Source organism: Andrena cerasifolii, chromosome 2 (genome assembly GCF_050908995.1).
Source record: "Andrena cerasifolii isolate SP2316 chromosome 2, iyAndCera1_principal, whole genome shotgun sequence".
NCBI lineage: Eukaryota > Metazoa > Arthropoda > Insecta > Hymenoptera > Andrenidae > Andrena > Andrena cerasifolii.
The window spans coordinates 9289395-9310247 of NC_135119.1; the positions used below are offsets into that span (position 1 = coordinate 9289395).

Here is a 20853-nt window from a genome sequence, read left to right on the forward strand (position 1 = left end):
TTTTGCCGATTTCGAATTTGTTTAAAAAATATAGGGCCTTAAATTTTTCGATTTTTACTTATTTTCGTGAAAATGGGATATGAATTTTTATCTCGAGAACCAGCGTTATATAATAAAAAAAAAAATTAAATGTCGCTGACGGTGCCAGCACCGTAAATATCGGTGCCCTACGGATATGACATATAATCATATAATCATATAATCATTTTTAGGAGAAAAAGGAACCTGCAGACATAAATATTTTTCCAAATTTTTTTACAGTTGTGTTTGTTTAATCAAAAGACAACTATCCCGCACCCAGGCCATCTGAAAATTCAAATTTAAATTTTCCGCTCCGCTCTATTATACATGCCGAATGGGTGCGTTCAGCCTACAAAACCGGTGAGTGACCTCACTAGATTTTACTCGAGTCGACCAATGAACGTGCAAGTTCAGAGTAAAAACTAGGGAAATCACTCACCGGTTGCTCACCGGTTGTGTCGGCTGAACGCACCCAATGCGTCCAAAGCTAACCGACGTGCCTGTATCTGAATCTCTGCCTTTTTCCCTCCAAGCCTACCTTCCCCTTGCCAATAGTCCCAGCTTCTGCTCCGTCTATATATGCATATGTGTTCACACATGGACTATACTATACACAGGTCCATGGTTCAATATCACATTCAGAATAATATCCTTTGCGAAAAGAAAACACGTGATAATATTCACATGAATCCTTATGCGTATATCGCATTGAAAATATCGCGTTGAAATTTAAGTACCAATCGATTAATTTAGCACTGATAATTTTAGAATGTCTGAAATACGAAATGCTTGAGTGAAAAATTTTACTTCCCTGCATAACTGTAATCACATTGTTTAAACGAACTCGTAAATAAAATATTGGTCAATTTAACATAAGGATAAAATTGTATTTATGAAAACTATAAATATATTTTTATTATAATTTTATCAAGTTTGACATACGTATCATACGTATATCAGTTAAGCAGAACGAGGTCTACAATCCAGTATGGTGGAACCTTTTTGATACGCGCACTATATTCTGTTTTGTTTTAAAAAGTGCTGCACGTTAGTGAAATCTGCGATAAGAATGTGCTGATCGTGAAAGATATAGCACTAGCATCACTCTGCGTGCATTAAAGGAAGCGATGTGTCTTTCATAACACTGTATATTTTTACTTGAAATGAATTATCATCGTAACGATTGCATATTTTGTGAAAAGTGCACATATGTTGTTTCGTCAAAATGTAATTACAATAAACATAGAGCGCTGTACCATTCGCATTATTAAATTGTTATTGAATTATACTGTTGTTGTTTGGTAAAGTTGCCGTATAAAATAAACAGATCTGTCGAACAGAATTTCTGACAACACTATATACATATATATATATATATATATATATATACACACATAATTATTATGTACTTCGAAGTGGAATCTCCTCAAAAATATCCAACCACCAGCATGTGCGTAATTTTATAATAAATTGTCGCTAAGTATTTTTAATTTCCTATTATTCATAATTTCTTTGTACTTTTCTTACCTGATCATACCTTACGAAGATTTTTAATGTTTCATTCTTAATTTCTCCATGTTATTCTGGCAGGAATAAGTCAGTGGAGGATTTATTAATATCTAGTCGTGAAGTAATGAATAACATAAGTTCCACTGGATTGGAAAGTCCAAATACAGCGACGAGTATGGGAAATGGCGTAACGGATAACGTTCAAGACACTTCCAGTGGAGTAGGCGGAGAAAGAAGTAGTCCAGTTTCGAGTCCAAATTTGTCTCCGCGCCCTAGTCCGAAAGCACGTAGTAAACGAGATCATTCTAAAGGAAATTCTGATTCAGCTATTAAGGAGTCTAACAGTGTAAACAAATTCGATGAGCATCAGTTGCATGTGAGTTTATATATTTATCACTCAAATTGATTTAATACATTTGCTGTTGGTTATTAACTAGAACCTTTTCCAGGAGCGGTGTACACTCCTTCGTTCAGAATATTGTTATTTACTTCCATTGAATTTTGATCGTAATTTTGTAATATTAGTGTTACAGTAATTCCCAGTTACTAGTCCGATGAACGGGGCTGGCGGCGGACTCATAGTGGCTCGTGCATATGGTCCCGCGCAGCCAGTGGCGCGAATGAGAGAACCGGAGAACGAGCGAGAGGACAAGAAAGCGTCGACACGAAGTTGCCGTCGGGTAGGAAAGAGAGAAAGCATGATACTTTGTCTCGCTCCGTCTTTCAGCTGAAGCTCTTCTTTTCACCGAGAATATGTGATACGGCGCAGAATTAAAAATTTCAAGTTTCAATACTACAGAGGATTTTACGTTCCGCGAATATTTGTCACGCTCGGCTGCCGCGAAACGAATTACAATATGTATTATAAATACAGAAGGCGCCGATGCATTGTAGGGGCCCGCACGCGGGTCGAGCCCGAGCTCGAGCTGAAAGACGGAGCGAGACAAAGTATCATGCTTTCTCTCTTTCGTACCCGACGGCAACTTCGTGTTGACGCTTTCGTGTCCTCTCGCTGGTTCTCCAGCTCTCTCACTCGTCCGCAGGCTTCCGAGAAATGTCGCCGGACTCTCAACGGGCGGGAAAAAACGGACTCATAACGGGGGATTACTGTGTTATAACTTTTGGCAATTAGCATTATTCGCGCATAGTAAAGCGCGCGTGTCGTCCGCAGCAGAAGTATTAAAGACATTTTTTACAGCATAATTTTATATTATTTTTTGAAACATGTACTCTTTGCAAATAACAGGATATTACGAACAAGTTGTCAGATTCTTCGCAAACTATAAAAGTATCGCACGAAGGTAAAAAAGATACGCGTGGTAGCGAGCGAAGCAAAAAGAAATCATCCTGGTACAATGTTCTTTATCCAACGTATAAGTCTAGATCGGAAGATTTTAAACGAATATTTAAAGATGTGCCAGATGATGATAGATTAGTTGTTGGTAAGTGACTGATTAATCATTATTAACATCGTATGTTTTTATTATTGTAAATTAGTTTCATAATACAGGGCGAAGCACCTACCATTGTGTCCCCTAATGTGCAATGTGTAGTGCAAAACACTTAAAACACTTGAAACGAATTGCTTTTCAAGATATTTTAATTGTTCTAATTAGAAGAGATGATTTCGGCGCACTGGCTCGGTCTATGGATATACTTCCGAATGGCCCCAGTGGTCGATCGACACGAGGTTTGAGGGGTGGGGGGAGGGGGTGTGGACCCTAAATGTAAAATTGTAACTTCAGGTATTTATTAGTTTCCGAAGTATTAATAACAAATTATTGTTAATTTTTTTTACAAACTATTTTTTTAATCCTGCCCCCCCCCCCCGATTCATTCTATGGACTGGACGTGTTGGACGTGTTCCCCTCACATCCGCAGGCTCCTCAGGCGTCTAAATGGCACGCGTATTTAGCTGAAATTGAAAGCCAATTTTCTCGAAAACGAAGCGCGATATTAAAAAATTGTATTCTATATTTTCGTCTTATTTTGGCCCATAGAATCACCCCCCGTAGAGTATTAACTATCAATAGAGTACTAGGTATCCACCCTGTATAATAGGATGAAGCGAGTTTCCGCAAGTTTCTGATTCAAATCTTAAAACTCGCATCGGTCCGCCACCACGCTTTACGCGCCCGCGAGCGGGCGCGCGCCCCCCGCGCCAATCTAGCCCCAACAAATACTAATATCCGGAACAAGTTGAAAAGTGGAATGCATTATGTCGGAATAAGTCAACAGACATACTAAACATTTATTTAGTAATATCTCTGAAACTAATAAATTCCCGAAGCAATAATTTTAGATTTAGGGTCCACACACCCTCCCCACCCTTCCCATTAAACCTCATGTCGATCGACCACTGGGGTCATTCGGAAGTATAGCCCGGTCTATTAAATAATTAAATAAAAGCTACTTTGCAATTTTGGGAATTTTTATCAAATTCCAACGTTTCGGTCAGTGATTGTGACCATTCTCAAGGAAAGTTAGATAAAAGGAAAAAATACTACGTATGCTTTTATACAAGAACATCTTATACAAGAACACATATTCTTCTAAACAATTATCAAGAACATCTAGAGGGTAAACCAGAGCGCCGAAATCATCTGTTCTAATTAGAACAATTTTTGCGGTCGAAATTCAAATTATATTATATTTTAATTGTGTTCTACACAGCGCGTTGCACATATTAGAATGTAGTCTAATGCTAGAACTTAAAATATCTCTTTCGTTAATGTACAAAAGTATGTACTTTGAGATTTAAAAATTTCTTCTACATTCCGAACTAAAGTATTTACTCTTAAAGGGCAGATGGTTTTGATAATTACACATACAGCAATGTTTATCAGACGACCCTAGGAATGGGATTGTACGACGTTTGAAGAAAATCAAACTAAAAATATTGGGGATGATAGGCATAAACAAATCTTAGAATAGTAACCATTTTTATAAAAGATGGCTTTGAGCATTCAAGTTTTGAAGCCATCCACCTTAAGGGGGTATTCTAGTCTAGATACTCGTTTTTGATGGTGATATTTGGAAATTAATTCTGGAAAACCTATCGCGCCTACAGGGCAGGGGTTTTGCACACATATTTAGTAGTGTTTGAACTATCGACACCAATTTTTGGAATGCATTATATTGAAATTTGTACAAGTTACACGTTTAAAAATTTATATTTGATTTTTTCGTCTTTTCTTGAGCTAAAACAAGGTGTGGGGGAGGTTGTATTGAAACTATTGATATAATTCTAGTTCAGGCTATAGGTACACATTCACTTTGAACGTGTGTAAAATTTTAGCTCAATCGGTCCAGTAGTTTTTGAGAAAAATGTGCGCCCGATTTAAAAAGATTGTTTCGAGAAAAACGCGTTTAAAGTTTTTCATGCAGTTACGACCTATACGACTGAAGTTACGGTAGATAACGACTAATCTCTGTAACTTATCCCTAATCTGCTGCACCAGGACCGTAGAGGAAACCTTCCTCAGCTTAAAAAATATCATGTTGGGCAGCTTTCTCTTCTCTGCTGGCAGTCATAGCCTCTTTAGATACAAGGGTTGAGGGAACCATTACGTGCCACGCTGCGGGCTTAAGCCCCTATAACTCTAGGAGTTCTACGAATTTCACCTTAATAATTTATGCACATATTTTCGAAACCCTAAACTATTAGAAAATCAAAAAAAAAATTGAATTTTTGATTAGAATACCCCCTTAACTTCATTAGTAAAAACGTAGTCTTCTATTACTAGCAGTACTCTACCTTGGCTCTTCGCTGGTGAGTCAGAATATTTACACGTGGATTACTGTGGTAATTGAAAACTACGTCTTTAGTAATGACTTTTAAGTGGATGACATCAGCATTTTAATGTTCAAAGCCATCTTTTATAAATCTGGTTGAGCGTTAGCAGCAGGGCTTGAAAACTGTTATAATATCGATTTCGGTTCTTCAAACGGTTCTGAAGAACCTCTATTCTTAATGACTGTTATGAAGAACCGAAATTTCCAACTATTATCTGTTTCGGATACGGTTCCTATTCCCTTCCTCATATCGGTTCCATAACAGTTATTTTTTCGCTTCTATATCGGTTCCGAAACGGTTCTAGAATCAATTCACGCATCGACTTTTTCCTAATTGATATCATTAATTATAGAAAAAGGAGAAACATTTATACGCATCATTGATTTCTAACGAAGCGTTGAAATAAATAAATCAGCCACATATTTTTTACATTCACACACACTGTATTATTAAGAATAGGAAGTTAAAAGTTTCTCCTGTTTCTATAAGGATACAATAATGAATGATATCAATTAGGGAAAAGTCGATACAAGAATTGATTCTAAAACCGTTTCGGAACCGATATAGAACCAAAAAAATAACGGTCATGGAACCGATATGAGGAGGGAAATAGGAACCGTAACTGAAACAGATAATAGTTGGAAATTTCGATTCTCGTAGCAGTTATTTGGAATAAAGGTTCTCCATAACCGTTTTAATCAGAACCTTTATATAACAGTTTTAAACAGTTATTTTCGGAACCGTTTCAAGCCCTGGTTAGCAGCTACTGTTGTGGAATTTGTGTATACCCATTGTTCCCAGTATTTTTATCCTGATTTTCATCAAAATTCGTTTGTTCAGAACGTAGCCTTCCGTCGTTATATAGGTCCCTGCGAAACTGCAGTATCGTCTTTCCTTTACGCTATTGATCTACATAAAACTACGGAAACATTAAAGCAAAAATGATTTTAATGTGAATATGAATATGCAGGGTGCATAATTTAAGGGGTCATTCCGGTTAGACGGGTTGAAAAAATCGATTTTTATTTTTAAACAGTTTTCGAAAGTACATATCCCCAAGAATGTATTGTTAAATTTTCATGGAAAAATTCTGATTATTTTAGCTTCTGCAGAGGCATTTTGTAGGGAGCGCAGACGCTTGGCCTCTATAGATGACAACTTTGAACGCGTTTTTCTCGGAACGTCATTTTTTCACATTGTGAAGATAAAATCTCAAAATCTATCGAACCGATTGCTTTATAAATTTTACTGCTTATTCTGCACACCTATGACTCTCGCAGGGACTACAACCAAGTATTTTCATTGAGTCTAACCTGCTTTTAAAATCGAAAATAGCAAAAGAAAAAAGACCGAAATTTTTTTTTTGTATTTTGCCCGCCATTTTGCTAATTTTGAAGATAAATCACTAATTATAGTCCGAGCGACAGCGACAGTGATACTGATCAAGAATCTGTTTGGATTTTTGGGGTCAGATAAGTCTAACAGCTGAAATCGCCTGCACGAGCGTGGCATGAATTTTTAAACATGTCTTCAAAATCGCCTGCAGAACCATTTTAAAAGCAATAATTCTATTACTTTTATATTTTTTATTTATTGTAGAAACGTAGTTTAAACAATAGAAAAAAGTTTTGTTCCATTACTATAATTAGTTTCGTCGCAATAAATTCCTGAAAATCACTGAATTTATCGGAATGACCCGTGAAAATGCATATCAGTACTCGAGTTTGTGAATATCTACACTAAAATAAGTATAGAAAACTATATGAACAAGATTCAGACTTTTATATTTTATAATGTAATATTTGTTATTTATTTAAGTATGTAGATTTACTTTAGTACTCGAAAAAAGCGAGCGGCTCGAATAGAACCCAGTAGCTTGAATAGAACCAAGAACTCGAATTTTTTCAAGCGGCTCGAGTAGAACCGAGAACTCGCTTTTTTTCGAGCTACTCGGTTCTTTCGAGCCGCTCGCTCTTTTCGAGTACTCGGCTCGATTCGGTTCTTCGAGCCGAGTCAGGCTCGGCTCGCTTTTTCCGAGTACTCGGCTCGGTTCGGTTCGTCGAGCCGAGTCAGGCTCGGCTCGCTTTTTCCGAGTACTCGGCTCGGTTCGGTTCGTCGAGCCGAGTCAGGCTCGGCTCGCTTTTTCCGAGTACTCGAACAGCTCTAATAGAAAGAGTGACACTGACAACCCAAGCACCATATCACTCATGCCACATGCTCAGTCGTCAACCTACTTTATACAGCAAAGGATACTAACCGTTTCAAACATTAACATTAAATATCTTGTAAACTATTAACCACTTCTGCCTAAAATCATGTGCCTACAGCTTCAACATTCCAACCTCTACCACTGTGCAAAAGCTTATTAAAAGTCGGCATTAAACCTTGGAACCTTCTCTTACTAGCGCTTATCATGTTATTTTAGAGTCCCGGCCGCACATGGTTGAAGTTCTTGCTCCAAAGAATTCCCGGAATTCCGGGGAGGGGGTTACTAGTAGTAGTAGTAGTAGTGCCGTTACATTAATGTTCGCGAATTATAATTTGAAATCTCATTATAATTTGCGGACACATGTTCAGCAAATATTTACAGATTTGATTTATATAATGAAAAACAATGGAGATATATTAAGTTCTAATTTTCAGTGACTCACCCTGTAGAATGACAAATGCTGTCACCACCAATAATTGATAGTATTGTTTTTTTTTTAAATATTTCTACGTGAAAATATTATTTCAATGTATAGTAATAACTATATATTAGTTTTATTAAATTACAATTGTATGTCACAGTGCGTAATTTTTAGATTATTCATGTGCGCTACAGCGTGAAATATTAGTTCATGGGAGGCTCTATGTTTCTCAAAATTATGTATGCTTTTATGCAAATATCTTCAGTTGGGAAACCTTAGTATCATTACGTTGGAAGGATGTTACATCTATTACCAAAGAGAAAACTGCCCTTGTTATTCCAAATGCGATTTTGATATGCACTGCCTCTGAAAAGTTTTTCTTGACATCTTTTGGAGCAAGAGATAAAACATACGTAATGTTATTTCGTGTTTGGCAAAATGCTCTTATTGGTAAGGTATGAAAATTTCATATAAATTATGAACCTCACAACGATTAATTTAAATTAGTTTTATATAAAATTCAAAATTCAATATATGCTTATTTATTGTGTCATGAACTAGTGTTTTTTTGCACGAAAATTTATAATCAGCGGATCATTAGAATAACTTTCACACAATTAGTAAATATCAACTTACACTTATCATTCATACAACTATTAACTCTTCGAATGGGCGATTAGAGCTATACATATACGCTTACTATTTCCTGTTCAGGGAATTAAATGGCTACCGAACTCCGCTTACAATTAATTGCTTGTTCTTTCCCTCTCTGGTTCTCAGTATTGTATATTTGAAGTATTATGTAATTTTGCCGTAATAACAATTGAAAAACAATAATAAGATGTTAGTAATAAATTGACGGACTGCGCGGTGTTGCGCGTACTCAGCTCATAGAGCACGGTCGAAGGGTTAAAAACAAGTTGTTGAGTAAATTATAAATCGGATACAAATTGTCTATGTTATCCTCCAAAATCATTGACAGTCTGAACTGTAAACATTTTGTAGGATAAAAACATTTTAAATATTTAATCATTTTGTATTCAGTATTCTATAGTATTTTTTTTTGGAAATATAAGCAACTAAAATTTTGGGATTTGTTTTCGACGGGTAATGTTTATGCAGGCTGGGAACAAAGTTGTATAACTAAGAAAGGGGTGACACCTTGTGCAAACATATGCTGTAAGAATTATACATATTAAAAAGTGTAGGCGAATTTTGGTCTGAGGCTTCGTTTCCAAGAAAATTAATTGGCCGAAATGACATGCGATCGTCACAACCGGAATTGGTGAGCGTGAACAGGTCGAGAGTTTCCTCTCAACCGAAATTGGTGAGAGAATTTCAGGGTCATCCATTAAAACTGCAACCTACGCGCGCGCGAACAGACGAAAATGGCAACACCGCCTCACGGACGCATTCTACAACCATTCACCGGCCCGGAGTTTGGAGTGTTGCCAGCGACCGCTGGACAACAGAGATGCCCGAGCTTCGAAAATTTTAGGATGGTCTCTTTCAAATTAACGTCGCAAAGAACTATTTGAAATTTCCCCGCCTGGATTGAAGAATTTGGGGCCTTTTATAACTTTTGAACTATAATAGATATCGGAATGCAATTTGGGCCGAAAAATGAGGAAAAGTAATTCCCTCTTAGTGATGGATAATTTAAAATATTTAACGTTTACTTAATTTTTTTTTAAATAAATTTTTATACCATAATTGTTGTGAAAAACTTTTGCAAACTATTTATTTGATACTGAATTTAATGCTCTATTTAAAATTCACGGTGTTGATAAAAAATAGTTGTTTCTGTATCATTACTTTCATAAATTGAGAAATTAAATTTTTATTTAATTATATTAGCTCTGCAAACCTCAGAATCTATTGTGGTAAACCGATCATAAAAGCGGAGCGCGCGGTTCGCTTACCTGGGCCGGAAAATTCGGCACAGCTCTTTGCGACGTTAATTTGAAACAGACCATCCTAAAATTTTCGAAGCTCGGGCATCTCTGTTGTCCAGTGGTCGCTGGCAACCCTCCGAAGGCCGGGCCGGTGAATGGTTGTAGTGGAGTGCGTCCGTGAAGCGCTGTTGCCATTTTACCTGTTCGCGCGCGCTTAGGTTGCAGTTTTAACGGATGACCCTGTAGACCAGGCGCCAGAATCGGCTTCCCTTCGGAAATTTGGCAACGTTGCATGTCACTAGGCATAACTCAGCGGTTCTAGTGACATGCATCGTTGCCAAATTTCCGAAGGGAAGCCGTTTTGACGCCTAGTGTACATATATTTAATTTTAATACATTATGAGAGCAAAACTAGTTATATTAACCATTCATAATATTTTACAAATTATAAAAACGTAGTACCGTTTGAAAATAATATTAATTGAGTATTATGCTTGTCATGCACATATTAAAAACTTAAATTGAAATTGAATAAATAACATTACTGTTATTACATGGTTAAAATTATTTTTGTACGAGTAAAGGAAAGTAAAATATTCTGTATGTGCGGAGTTGCCATTTTCGTCAGTTCGCGCGCGCGTAGGTTGCAGTTTAAACGGATGACCCTGTATACTATGTATCAATGTTTTACTGCAACATGTATCAGCATCTGGATGCCCCTGTAGAGCCTTTGGAATATAACCGATGTTATTTACGCACCGACCGAATAGAATGTAGGTAGTATTTACTAATGCAATACTGCTTAGCGCAAATCTGGCCAATTCACCCCCTCGCGGGCATGGTGGGCCGCCGTTATGTACCCATGGGTAAAGCTGACGACAAAACTGCAGGTAAATGATGTTGTCAGTAATAAACGAGAAACGAGGCGAGTCTTATCGTTAAACATCTTTGGACGGTGCCGTCAATTATATAACTGACCTGCGGTTTCTAGACTCACAGAGCACATCGCCGTGGGTCTGTTGTCCGCGAGGGCGAGATTTTTGTTAGCTCTGCGAGCTATGCGCGCGGACATGTTGAAAAATGCCTGCACGAACGAGTTAAAGAAATTCGGTTTAGTTTCTCTTCTTTTAAACAAAGATACATGTATAACACCAAAGATTTCACAAGGTTAATGAAATTAAAATTACCAGAAACGTAATTGAAAGGAGCGTTTATTAAACATTATTAACACACGTTGAATATTTTGAAACATTTACTACTAATAACATTGTTTATTTCAGAAAATTTCTACCCGTATTTGTTCCGCACCAATGTGTGTATGTGCCGTACACGCGCCTTTAAACAGTGTGCGCCTAAAACGAGACTCCGAAATTTTGATTGCTTATATTTGGAGAACGAAGTTTTCGATTGCAAAGTAGTAAAGGATTTTTCAACTCCTTTTGCTATGAAAAATGACTAGCTTCGTTATGAAACATACTTTCAGTAAGGAATTCTGACATATGTACCTACACTGCGTAACAGCTACTTGGGCTCCGCCGCGTTTTATTATGCATACCGTAATATAATGTACATTGTCCATATTTCTTTGTTCCTTATTCTACTATCAGGTTGATGCAGATGAAATTTCCGAATTATATAGATATGAAACTTTCAGCGGCTATATTTCTATTAAATACACTGTTTATTAATCACAAATGATACATTTTGTCCATCGAGAAATAATACTTCATACTGCCATTGTGTGCGTAAAGGGAAGTGCGTATCTCCAGCTGTAGTCTGATTTTAGAGTCCGATATCCGATATTGGGTACGATATCCCAAGACAAAAAATTCTGTAAATTATAGACTGTAACCTCAATCAAGGAACAAAGATAAAATATTTATGACTTTTTGAGCGAGCAGCAACCCGGGTCACTACAGAAAATCCCCCCGACGTCCCCGGACACCCTAAAAAAGCGGACAATGCCCGGGAAATCCGGACGGATGGCACCCCTAGATCTGATCATCTTACGACTTTATTAAGACGTCTTTAAGACGTCTTTAGAACTTTATTAAGACGTCTTTAGAACTTTATTAAGACGTCTTTAGAACTTTATTAAGACGTCTTTAGAACTTTATTAAGACGTCTTTAGAACTTTATTAAGACGTCTTTAGAACTTTATTAAGACGTCTTTAGAACTTTATTAAGACGTCTTTAGAACTTTATTAAGACGTCTTTAAGACGTCTTTAGAACTTTATTAAGACGTCTTTAAGACGTCTTTAGAACTTTATTAAGACGTCTTTAGAACTTTACCAGACATCTCCGGAGTCTCAGATGGACGTCTTTAACACGTCTCTGTGCTATCTGGGCTTTTTAAAAGAACTTGTGTAATATATTTCAAGTTTTTCGGTTTGCCATGTCGTCCCATATAACTCACAAGACCTATTCTACGGAAAATGACACAATTTTGATAAAACTGAAATATGACTGTAGCCTACGTGGAATTAGGAGAAAGGAGTCCAATCCTCATTTACCCGGTTTCGACTTTGTTTAGAAAATACAGGCCATCAAAAGTTTATAATTGTTGCCCAGTTTCGCGAAAACATGCTGTGTAAATGAATTTTTATCTCCGAAACGTATGTCCTGTTTTCATAGTGAAAACCCGTTTTTGCAACGATTCAACCCCCTCCCAATTCACGTGGACTGCGTCGTATTTTTATTTTATCAAAATCCCTGGCATCGACCCGTAAAATCTGATCAATTTATTCTACGATGAATGTACTTTATATTTGCGATGAATTTCTTTCTTTTTTTTGGGCGCAACTTGTAGTAATGTAAGAAACAAATGACAGACAGTATATTTTACACATCCTTTATGTCTTAATAACACGCGAGTGGGCCCAAACAGTTACCGCGCAATATTTCCTACTTACACAGTGTATTTCCCACTCTTCATCCTTCCCAATTTTACTGCGTACTATTTTCCCTCTGCCTCTGCCCCTCAACTTTTTTTTTTGTACCTATCCTTACTCATGGCAAGGGTGTAGAACCTACCTAAACAAAGCCATATTTACGTGTTTATATTCTTCTTTCTCTTCCTAGCACTGACTTGTCACACTCTAAACGTCGTCTCTGTCTTCTCGACCAATTCACCTCTCCTCAGTCTTATCCTCGCATACTGTTTACTCGACAGTCTGTTTTTTGACTTCACACTGTACACACTTGTAATCTTGTAGCCTGCGATTCTCTAAACTCTAAATGTTTAACAGACTCACGTAAACTATAATCCACTTAATTCTATTCCGCATTAAACTCTCCGAGATCGTATCACCAAAATTCGCTACTTAGAAACTTGTTATGTTTTTGCGTCAAGAGATTTGCATGCTTCGCATCATGTACAGTATCAAATATACATATAAGATTAAAGATACGCATAACGTGTGAATATTTATTTCATCTATAAAATATTATGTTCAGATTGTAATTCTGAACGTAAAATATTCTAGTCAATGAATGCAGCTGAAATGTGGCAACTTGTTCACTCTTGCTATGGAGATGAATTGGGTTTAACATCGGACGATGAAGATTATGTACCGCCGTTACCCCACGCTGATGAGGAGAAGTTATCAACGAGATTATCTGTCGAATCATTTTCCGAGGTAATTTCAAAGATGACTATATTGGAAAAACAGTTCAGTATTATATTAATATATAGAAATATAACGTCTCTGGATTAATATGTACGGTTATTTATGTTTGCCTACTTTTCTTATTGCTTCTCATTCCATTGTTTATTTAAAAAATAAAGGTAGAAAGTAACGTGGAAAATTCGGGGACTGGAGCAGCAGATGCAATTCTTTCATCAAAGACAGGAATTCAACACCGGCCTCGAGCAGATCCTATTCTTGATGCGACAGACCTAAGTGATACAACGGAAAGTGAGGCTGAAAAGCATGGACGTATGTACTCCGGATATTACCTTTCCTTTTTAAATTTGAATCTTCATGAATTTTTTCTTCCTTGGAAACTAACATCATTTCATTCTTACCGCTTTCCAACAGTGCCGTATTATCTCGGCAGGTGGCGCTACTGGGTAAGATTTACCACAGAGGCGCTAGTTGCGAAAATATGAAGACTGAGCTTTTGTTACAATTTTTTAAAGAACTTTAATAAAGATTTTAAGATATATCATTAATTTTGTTTGATCTTTAAAACACTGTACTTTAACATAAAAATTACAAAGTTAAAAGAAATATATTCTGAAACCGTGGTTTTTTACGTTTCAATTTTGGGTATTTTTCACCCGGTAGCGACAACCTGTGTTACAATATGGGGTGCACCTCCCGCCGGGTTGATACTTCAATCATGTTGTAATTTATAGAGACTAAAACAGGTTTCAAAGGGCAATGTTAAATCTGTAGAATGAATTGTTACCTAAGAGCGTGCTGCGAATTCAAAACACCGTTGGAAACGTCCCATTTTGAAAAATGGCCTTAAAGTTCGCAATTTCGCGCTGTTAAAAAAAAATTGCGTTGTAATCAGGAGAAAATCCCCTACATATTTACAATGTTTCAAAATTTTTTTAATTTTCGGGTTCGGGATCTTCCCTTGTTAGTTATTATATTATTGGTGTATTAATTATATTTATAAATTTTAAATAATTAACAATTAACGTTACCGTTTCCTCACATGGTGTGAAAAAATTATGTAGATGTGGTATGGGGAGGGGGTCGAACTCATGACCCTGAGAAAGCGAAAATCGGTAGGAATTTACGTTTCACACATAGGAACATGGGTCATAATAGGGTCTGAAGTGGTGTTCGCTCGGGGTTCGGCTTTAGTCTGGCCAGGGTAGGGACCCTCACGCGCTCTTCTCCACTTTTAAACACCTTTTCTTAATTATACGAGCCGGGCGCACAACAAGGTATCAATTAACGTTCATCTACCTACATTGCGATGGAGGTAGCGTAGGGGGAGTCCATTTTATTCGCGCCTAAGAATAAGGCTTGAACAGTAAGTAGCTACTGGTCTACGGTACACGGTCTGACAATGAATCGAAAAGCGTTCCACCTTATATCATGGTACCCTTTGAGTGCTAAAATCTATATTTGAATGTACTCGACAAATATTCAAATTCACTTTTCTCACAAACCAAGTCTCTTATAGAAAATATAAATTCACAGTTGATTGAAAATATTTGACTTATTTATTCATGTAAGATCACCACTTTTCAGGATGTACCAATACTGGGGACCCTGCAAAACTTCCTAAAATACACTTTTCATCAAAAACACAGTTTTTATTAATCGCATTTCCAGTTACAAATTAATCAGTCTTGATGTCTTGCAATGCATATGATATTTAAATACATAGCTGGTGTCTACTAACATCTTTTAATACTTCAGAGATTATAATTTTAAAAACTATATATATCATCGGTAAACATTCTGTTTAGGGGGGCCGCCTCCAATGACCTTGACATATGTTATCAAGGTCACCCCCCTGGGAGACCTTCAAAAGGTTTTGGCCGTCGCTCGTTGATTGTTAAAAACTCTGATCAATGGGCGTAGCCAAGGTGTAGCGGGGTGGGTGCTTGCCTCTCCCCTGGGACAGAGAAAAAAAAATTAGTCGTTTGTCCGAAATTAAATTAATTAATAACAAAATAAAAATAAATTAAATTGTGAAGTAATTCCACATTGTGTACTGCTTTTTTGTCTATCTAATTATACGTAAGATATAATACCAAAATTTGTTTCATTATTCATTGCCCCTCCCTGAATGAAATTCACTATTTATTGTTCTTCCCTAAATGAAATCCTAGCTACGCCCTTGCTTTGATCGGTAGTTGGTTGGGGATAGAATTGTATAGCGGCCCCTCGTGAGGCCCTTGCATCAGCAAACTGCTGGCAGGCTGCCTACCCATTTACCGCTGTCGAAGGAGTATGTTGCTTGTCGGGATGCTATTCTTCAGAGAGAGTATGTTTCTGGAACACAGTTTGTCTTAAATCTCTCAACAGATGGCGACGCCCCTGATGCGGGCCGCTAAACACGTCGGGCCCCAACCAACTACCGATCTATACGAGGCGTTAATAACTTTTTAACAAACCACAAGCGACAGCCTTCTGAAGGTTACTTATGAACATGACCTTGACAACATACGTGAAGGTCAAGGTCATTGGAGGTGAATCCCCCAAGCACCACTTTTACCGTATTATCAAGATATAAAAATGAAATGAAGAATGTATTTTATCGGCGGTTATATAACGTTCGTAATTATTCTGATTTCAGTGAAACCAAGCATTCGATGCGGTATAGTATGCGCTGCACCACACGAAGGTCGACAGATAAGCAAGGCTTCATTTCCTATTCATATTGATCAGTTATTCACCCTATTATTTACAAATTCAAAGTTCTTCTTAGATTTTCAAACCGCTCGCAAAACTACTGGTAAGATACAATAGTAACTGGTAATGAAAAAACAATATAATTTTAATAATTTAAACTTCTCGTTATGACCTAAACATTCTAGTGATAAAATATTATTTTAAGGAATTATTATAACATTCGCTTTTATTAATCTAGATTTAATACAATCAGCTTGGACGCAAAATGAGCAAACAGCTCAGAAAGTTAGGAATCTTTCATTTACAATAGCACTGTCCCAAGCAATTGGACCAAGAACATCTCACATTACAGAAACTCAGGTTACTCTCAAGTTAATAATTACTTATAAAGGACGAACCAATAAGAATGATCGCCTTGAATATCTCCGGAATCGTGGAAGCAACAGGACAATTTTTCGAATGCAACTTGTGTGGTATAGTCGTAATGATTTCTTTGCAGTACTCTCTGCCTAAGGGGTCATTCCGGTTAGCGCGTCAATAAATTCAGCGATTTTCAGGAGTTTATTGCGACGAAAGTAATTATAGAAATGAAATAACCATGTCCCTATTTTAGGGACAACGAAACAAAGTAGTAGTAGCTTCTTCTATTAGAATAATAAAGACGATTAATAATAATAATAATAATATCTGGTAAGCGACTCCACCTGCAAAAAATCGATACAGCCATATGATGACTCCTTTCATACCAAACAACTTTTATTGGAAAAAATTTTCTGTTACTTCCACGGTTCCGGAAATATTCAAGGTGGCAATTTTTATTCGTCCATTCTGCATAATTTCAGTCCCTATTCCACATTTTATAATACAATTTAATTACCTACAAAATATTTATTTCATTTATATATGAATTTAATATTTCATTTTCAGATAATGCTGCCATGTAGCAAACCAGGTCATTTATATAGTATTGACGTAGAGAGTGCAAATGCTGGAATCCCATATGCAGATTCATTTAGTGTATTACTTCATTATTGTATAACCAGTCTTTCTGAAAACGAAACAAGTATCGCAATCTATGCTCAAATAAAGTACAAAAAGAATGTTTGGGGGTTTGTAAAAGGTAAAAAATATAGAATTTATGTTTCTTTCTATTTGTAATGTTTAATTTATCTTTTAACAATTAAAATAGGCGTTATCGAAAAAAATTGTTGGACTGGAATGGAGGAATATTTTTCAAGTTTGATGAAGGCATTAGGCGTGGAATGTGAAGAGAGTACGAATACAGTTGGACTAAAAAGAAAAGCGAGAAGAAGACGCCGCGCTACAGGACCTGGTATCACTCTGCAAAGTCATGCTTCAGATCATGCATCTTCCAATTTACAAGCTTCTTTGAATCTGTCACATATTAATGACACAACTGGTACGAAGACAATACAACATTGTATTGTAATATCTTAAGAGAGATCACGGCTGTGGGCTCGCCGATGTCAACGAAACTTTTTGTAATGGATCTAGAGCGAAAATGAACAGATACCTATCTCTTCGTTCGCGTCAATGCGCATTATTTACATAGACATTTAACATTAATGTTACATCGAAAAGTCCTTTACTGTTTTGGAATCCGAGGCTTCTTTCTCAAGATATTAACATTTGAATATTAACGGTGGGACTTCCGGGCCGCGCAGTTTAAAGCCGAGTCAGCTGAGCGCGCGGTAGCGCCTAACTAGGCGCCAGAATCGGCTTCCCTTCGGAAACTTGGCAACGTTGCATGTCACTAGAACCACTGTGTGCGTGCGTCTGTATCCACGCGTGTCTACTGCTAGGTGTCACTGCCCCGCGCTCAGCTGTCTTGGCTTTTAAACTGCGTGGCCCGAAAGTTCGACCGCTAATATTCAACTGTTAATATCTTGAGAACGAAGCCTCGGATCACAAAACGGTAAAGGACTTTTCGATGTCTTTTTGCATCAGAATATTGCATGTTCTCGGAAGTCCCTGAATTATGGGACACCCTGTATACATATTATGTCTGCTCATTTTCGCTCTACATACACTACAAAAAGTTTCGTTGAAGTCGATTAACCCATAGCTACGATCTTTCCTTGTTAGTATATTGTAAGATTAGGAATTATTGGTAATTGTAACTTAAGAAACATAACGTGTATTTTTTAAATATATAGTTTCTGGTGTTCGGGGCGATTCCAATATGATAGTTAGTTCAATACTTCTGATTGCTGTATTGTGTTTGATGATTATTAATGGCCTACTATATTATAAACTGTGGAGTTTAGAAGAAGCTGCAGCTTATACAATCATGGACTTACATGTATTAAAGTATGTATTACTTACGTAGTATTTATTATTATATTATAAAATTGTGGAATTTCTAGAAGTACTCCTAAGACTGAGGAAGATTGGATTCATTTACTACAACAGCAAGAAAGCTTACATAATGTAGAAATGAGAAAATGGCAAAGAGTACTGCATACTGCTGCACAATTACTTAGACAAGTAAGTCATATATCGCATCTTCATAAAATTATAATATTATGCTGCATAAATTAATTACAACTTTTCTTTCAATGCTGAAGACAGAAGAATCACTAATGGAATTACAAATGAGTATTCATCCTACAGCGACAGAAAAAATGTTTTCAGTCTTGAAACCAAATTTAAAAGGTTTGAACTCGTATACAGAACAGCGAAGTCATTCGGAAATATAAAAAAAAACAAGTAAAATATTTCAATAAAGTAAGTATTGCTAGACAATATGCAATGAAGCAGTGGCGGATTTAAGAAAAAATGCCCAAGTGACAAACCTTCTGAGGGGCCCATTTTTCGGGAAAATGAAGAGGTAGTTTACTACAATCGGGCCAAGTGTAGTAGTACGAAAAAACATGTAGTGTTTGGATACCTACACCTAAACTTAATTTTTTTTTTGGAGATGGAGTCCTGGGGTGAGGCTTCTGGGCAGGGGCCCAGGCGGCAGCTGCTCATCAGCCACCCTGTTAAATCCGCCACTGCAATTAAGATGCATTATTATAATAAATTTTACTTAATGCAGTAGTGTTCCGATAATTTCTCATGGCTCGGGATTGGTACTGAGCAGTTATCGAATCAGTGGGCGAGCATCTCTTCCAAGAATCGCCTGAGCTCGGCTCGCGTTGCTGCCGACGCTAATTGCTAGGGATGGTGGTGGGAACAAACCTCTATTACCTGCGCTGGAAGCTGGTAGGCGATGAGTCATCATTCCTCTGTGTGAAAAATAAGATTGTCATTTTAATTTTATCTCACTGAGATGATTCTTACTGAGTTGGTAAAATTTTTCTGATGAAAATGAGTCCAAACAAAATATTTATACATTCCAGCAACCTCTATTCCAAGTGAACGATTATTTTTTAAAGGTGAACAAATAACTAAAAAGAAAATATAGTACCTACATCGTAACTTTAAGCTTTTTGAGGCAGGATTTAAAATAATTAAACGATTATGCCGAAATTTTGCATACTTAGCACAGCAAAAGGAATAAAATTAGCAGGCGTCCCAACATTTTATCGCACCTTCCATTCTAAGGGACGCCTAGCCAACGGTTGAAGACATGCTTGAACTCATTTTCATCGGGAAGGTTTTAGCAACTCAGTAAAAACTGTTTCATTGAGATAAAATCAAAATCATGAAAATTTATTTTTTCCTACATCAAGTGGGAGTGCACCTTTATGTTCCGGGACCCAGATTAGAACTAAGCACCGAACTGATACGTTGCTAACCACAGCAAAGCATGAGGGTAATTGCAAGACTGCTGTGCATGCAGGTTCGTATCGCGCACACTATTGTACTTCCCTCAACCCATGCTGTTAGCAACGTAACAGTTGCACCCTCGACTCTGATCCGGCGCCCACGATCGCAACGAGGTCTCCGGCTCCGAGCGGCTCTCTGTGCATCTCTGAGCCAGAGTCATACAGACAAAGACAGCAATAAGCCATTCAGTAATGAAAATGCCAACTTGTATATTTCCATTTGTATAATCATGATATAATTCTGATTATTTTTAATGATTGTAATGGAAACGAGTACTTGAATTGTGCGAAGTATAATGACGGAACGGAACTGATATGTATGCAAAGACCTTAACTGTGTTGCATCAAGTGCAGGTGGCCCGCCCGAAGCTTTGCTCGTTTAAGACAGTCCCGATAGTTCTCGGGGGTAACCCACGAGTAGCTATCGGATCAGTTCAGCGAGCAGTTAACGGATCACTACTGTAATACAGTAATATTAATAAATTACTGTATTCGCATATAATTCATAACTAGGAAGAAGAGTGCTTCGCGATGTTGATCCTTTAAGCTCCAATTGCGCAACACATGCAAACAGTTTATGACACATAGAAAATATATCCTAAATTTATTAATTTCTATAGTTTTGAATATTTGCAGTTATCTTTCTTATAAAATATTGAATTTATTAAATTTTCTTTCGTAATAATACTGTTATTTGTAATAAATGCACACATACGTGCATGCATGTGTATAGATGATGTATATTAGTACGTTGTAAAGGGAAAAATAAATGATTTTCAAGGCAATATATTTTAAACACATACCATTCTAATGGAAGAGGAGTTTTTGTATCCCTATATTTAATACGCCGTGTTCAGAAATTGTAAATAGCTTTCGTAATCGAA

The 20853-nt window shown here is 37.0% G+C and overlaps 1 protein-coding gene across 5 annotated transcripts; it reads left to right on the forward strand.

The window, feature by feature from the left end:
• The first annotated feature begins 643 nt into the window (after positions 1-643).
• On the forward strand, positions 644-20754 carry LOC143366365 (protein Aster-B). 5 transcript variants are annotated; one of them, XM_076807417.1, is made up of 14 exons: positions 644-1471; positions 1612-1906; positions 2777-2972; positions 8131-8411; positions 13338-13490; positions 13640-13790; positions 16120-16278; positions 16414-16535; positions 17103-17295; positions 17365-17595; positions 18353-18506; positions 18563-18683; positions 18764-18927; positions 19240-20754. In XM_076807417.1, exons 1-13 carry the CDS (start codon positions 1425-1427, stop codon positions 18893-18895), a joined length of 2235 nt encoding a protein of 744 aa, XP_076663532.1. In that variant the 5' UTR covers positions 644-1424; the 3' UTR covers positions 18896-18927; positions 19240-20754. The 5 variants fall into 5 exon arrangements, with proteins under 5 accessions (XP_076663532.1, XP_076663533.1, XP_076663530.1 ...); XM_076807418.1 differs by having other exon boundaries at positions 18764-18923; XM_076807415.1 differs by having other exon boundaries at positions 645-1471; positions 18764-18923; positions 19237-20754.
• Positions 20755-20853: the final 99 nt, after the last annotated feature.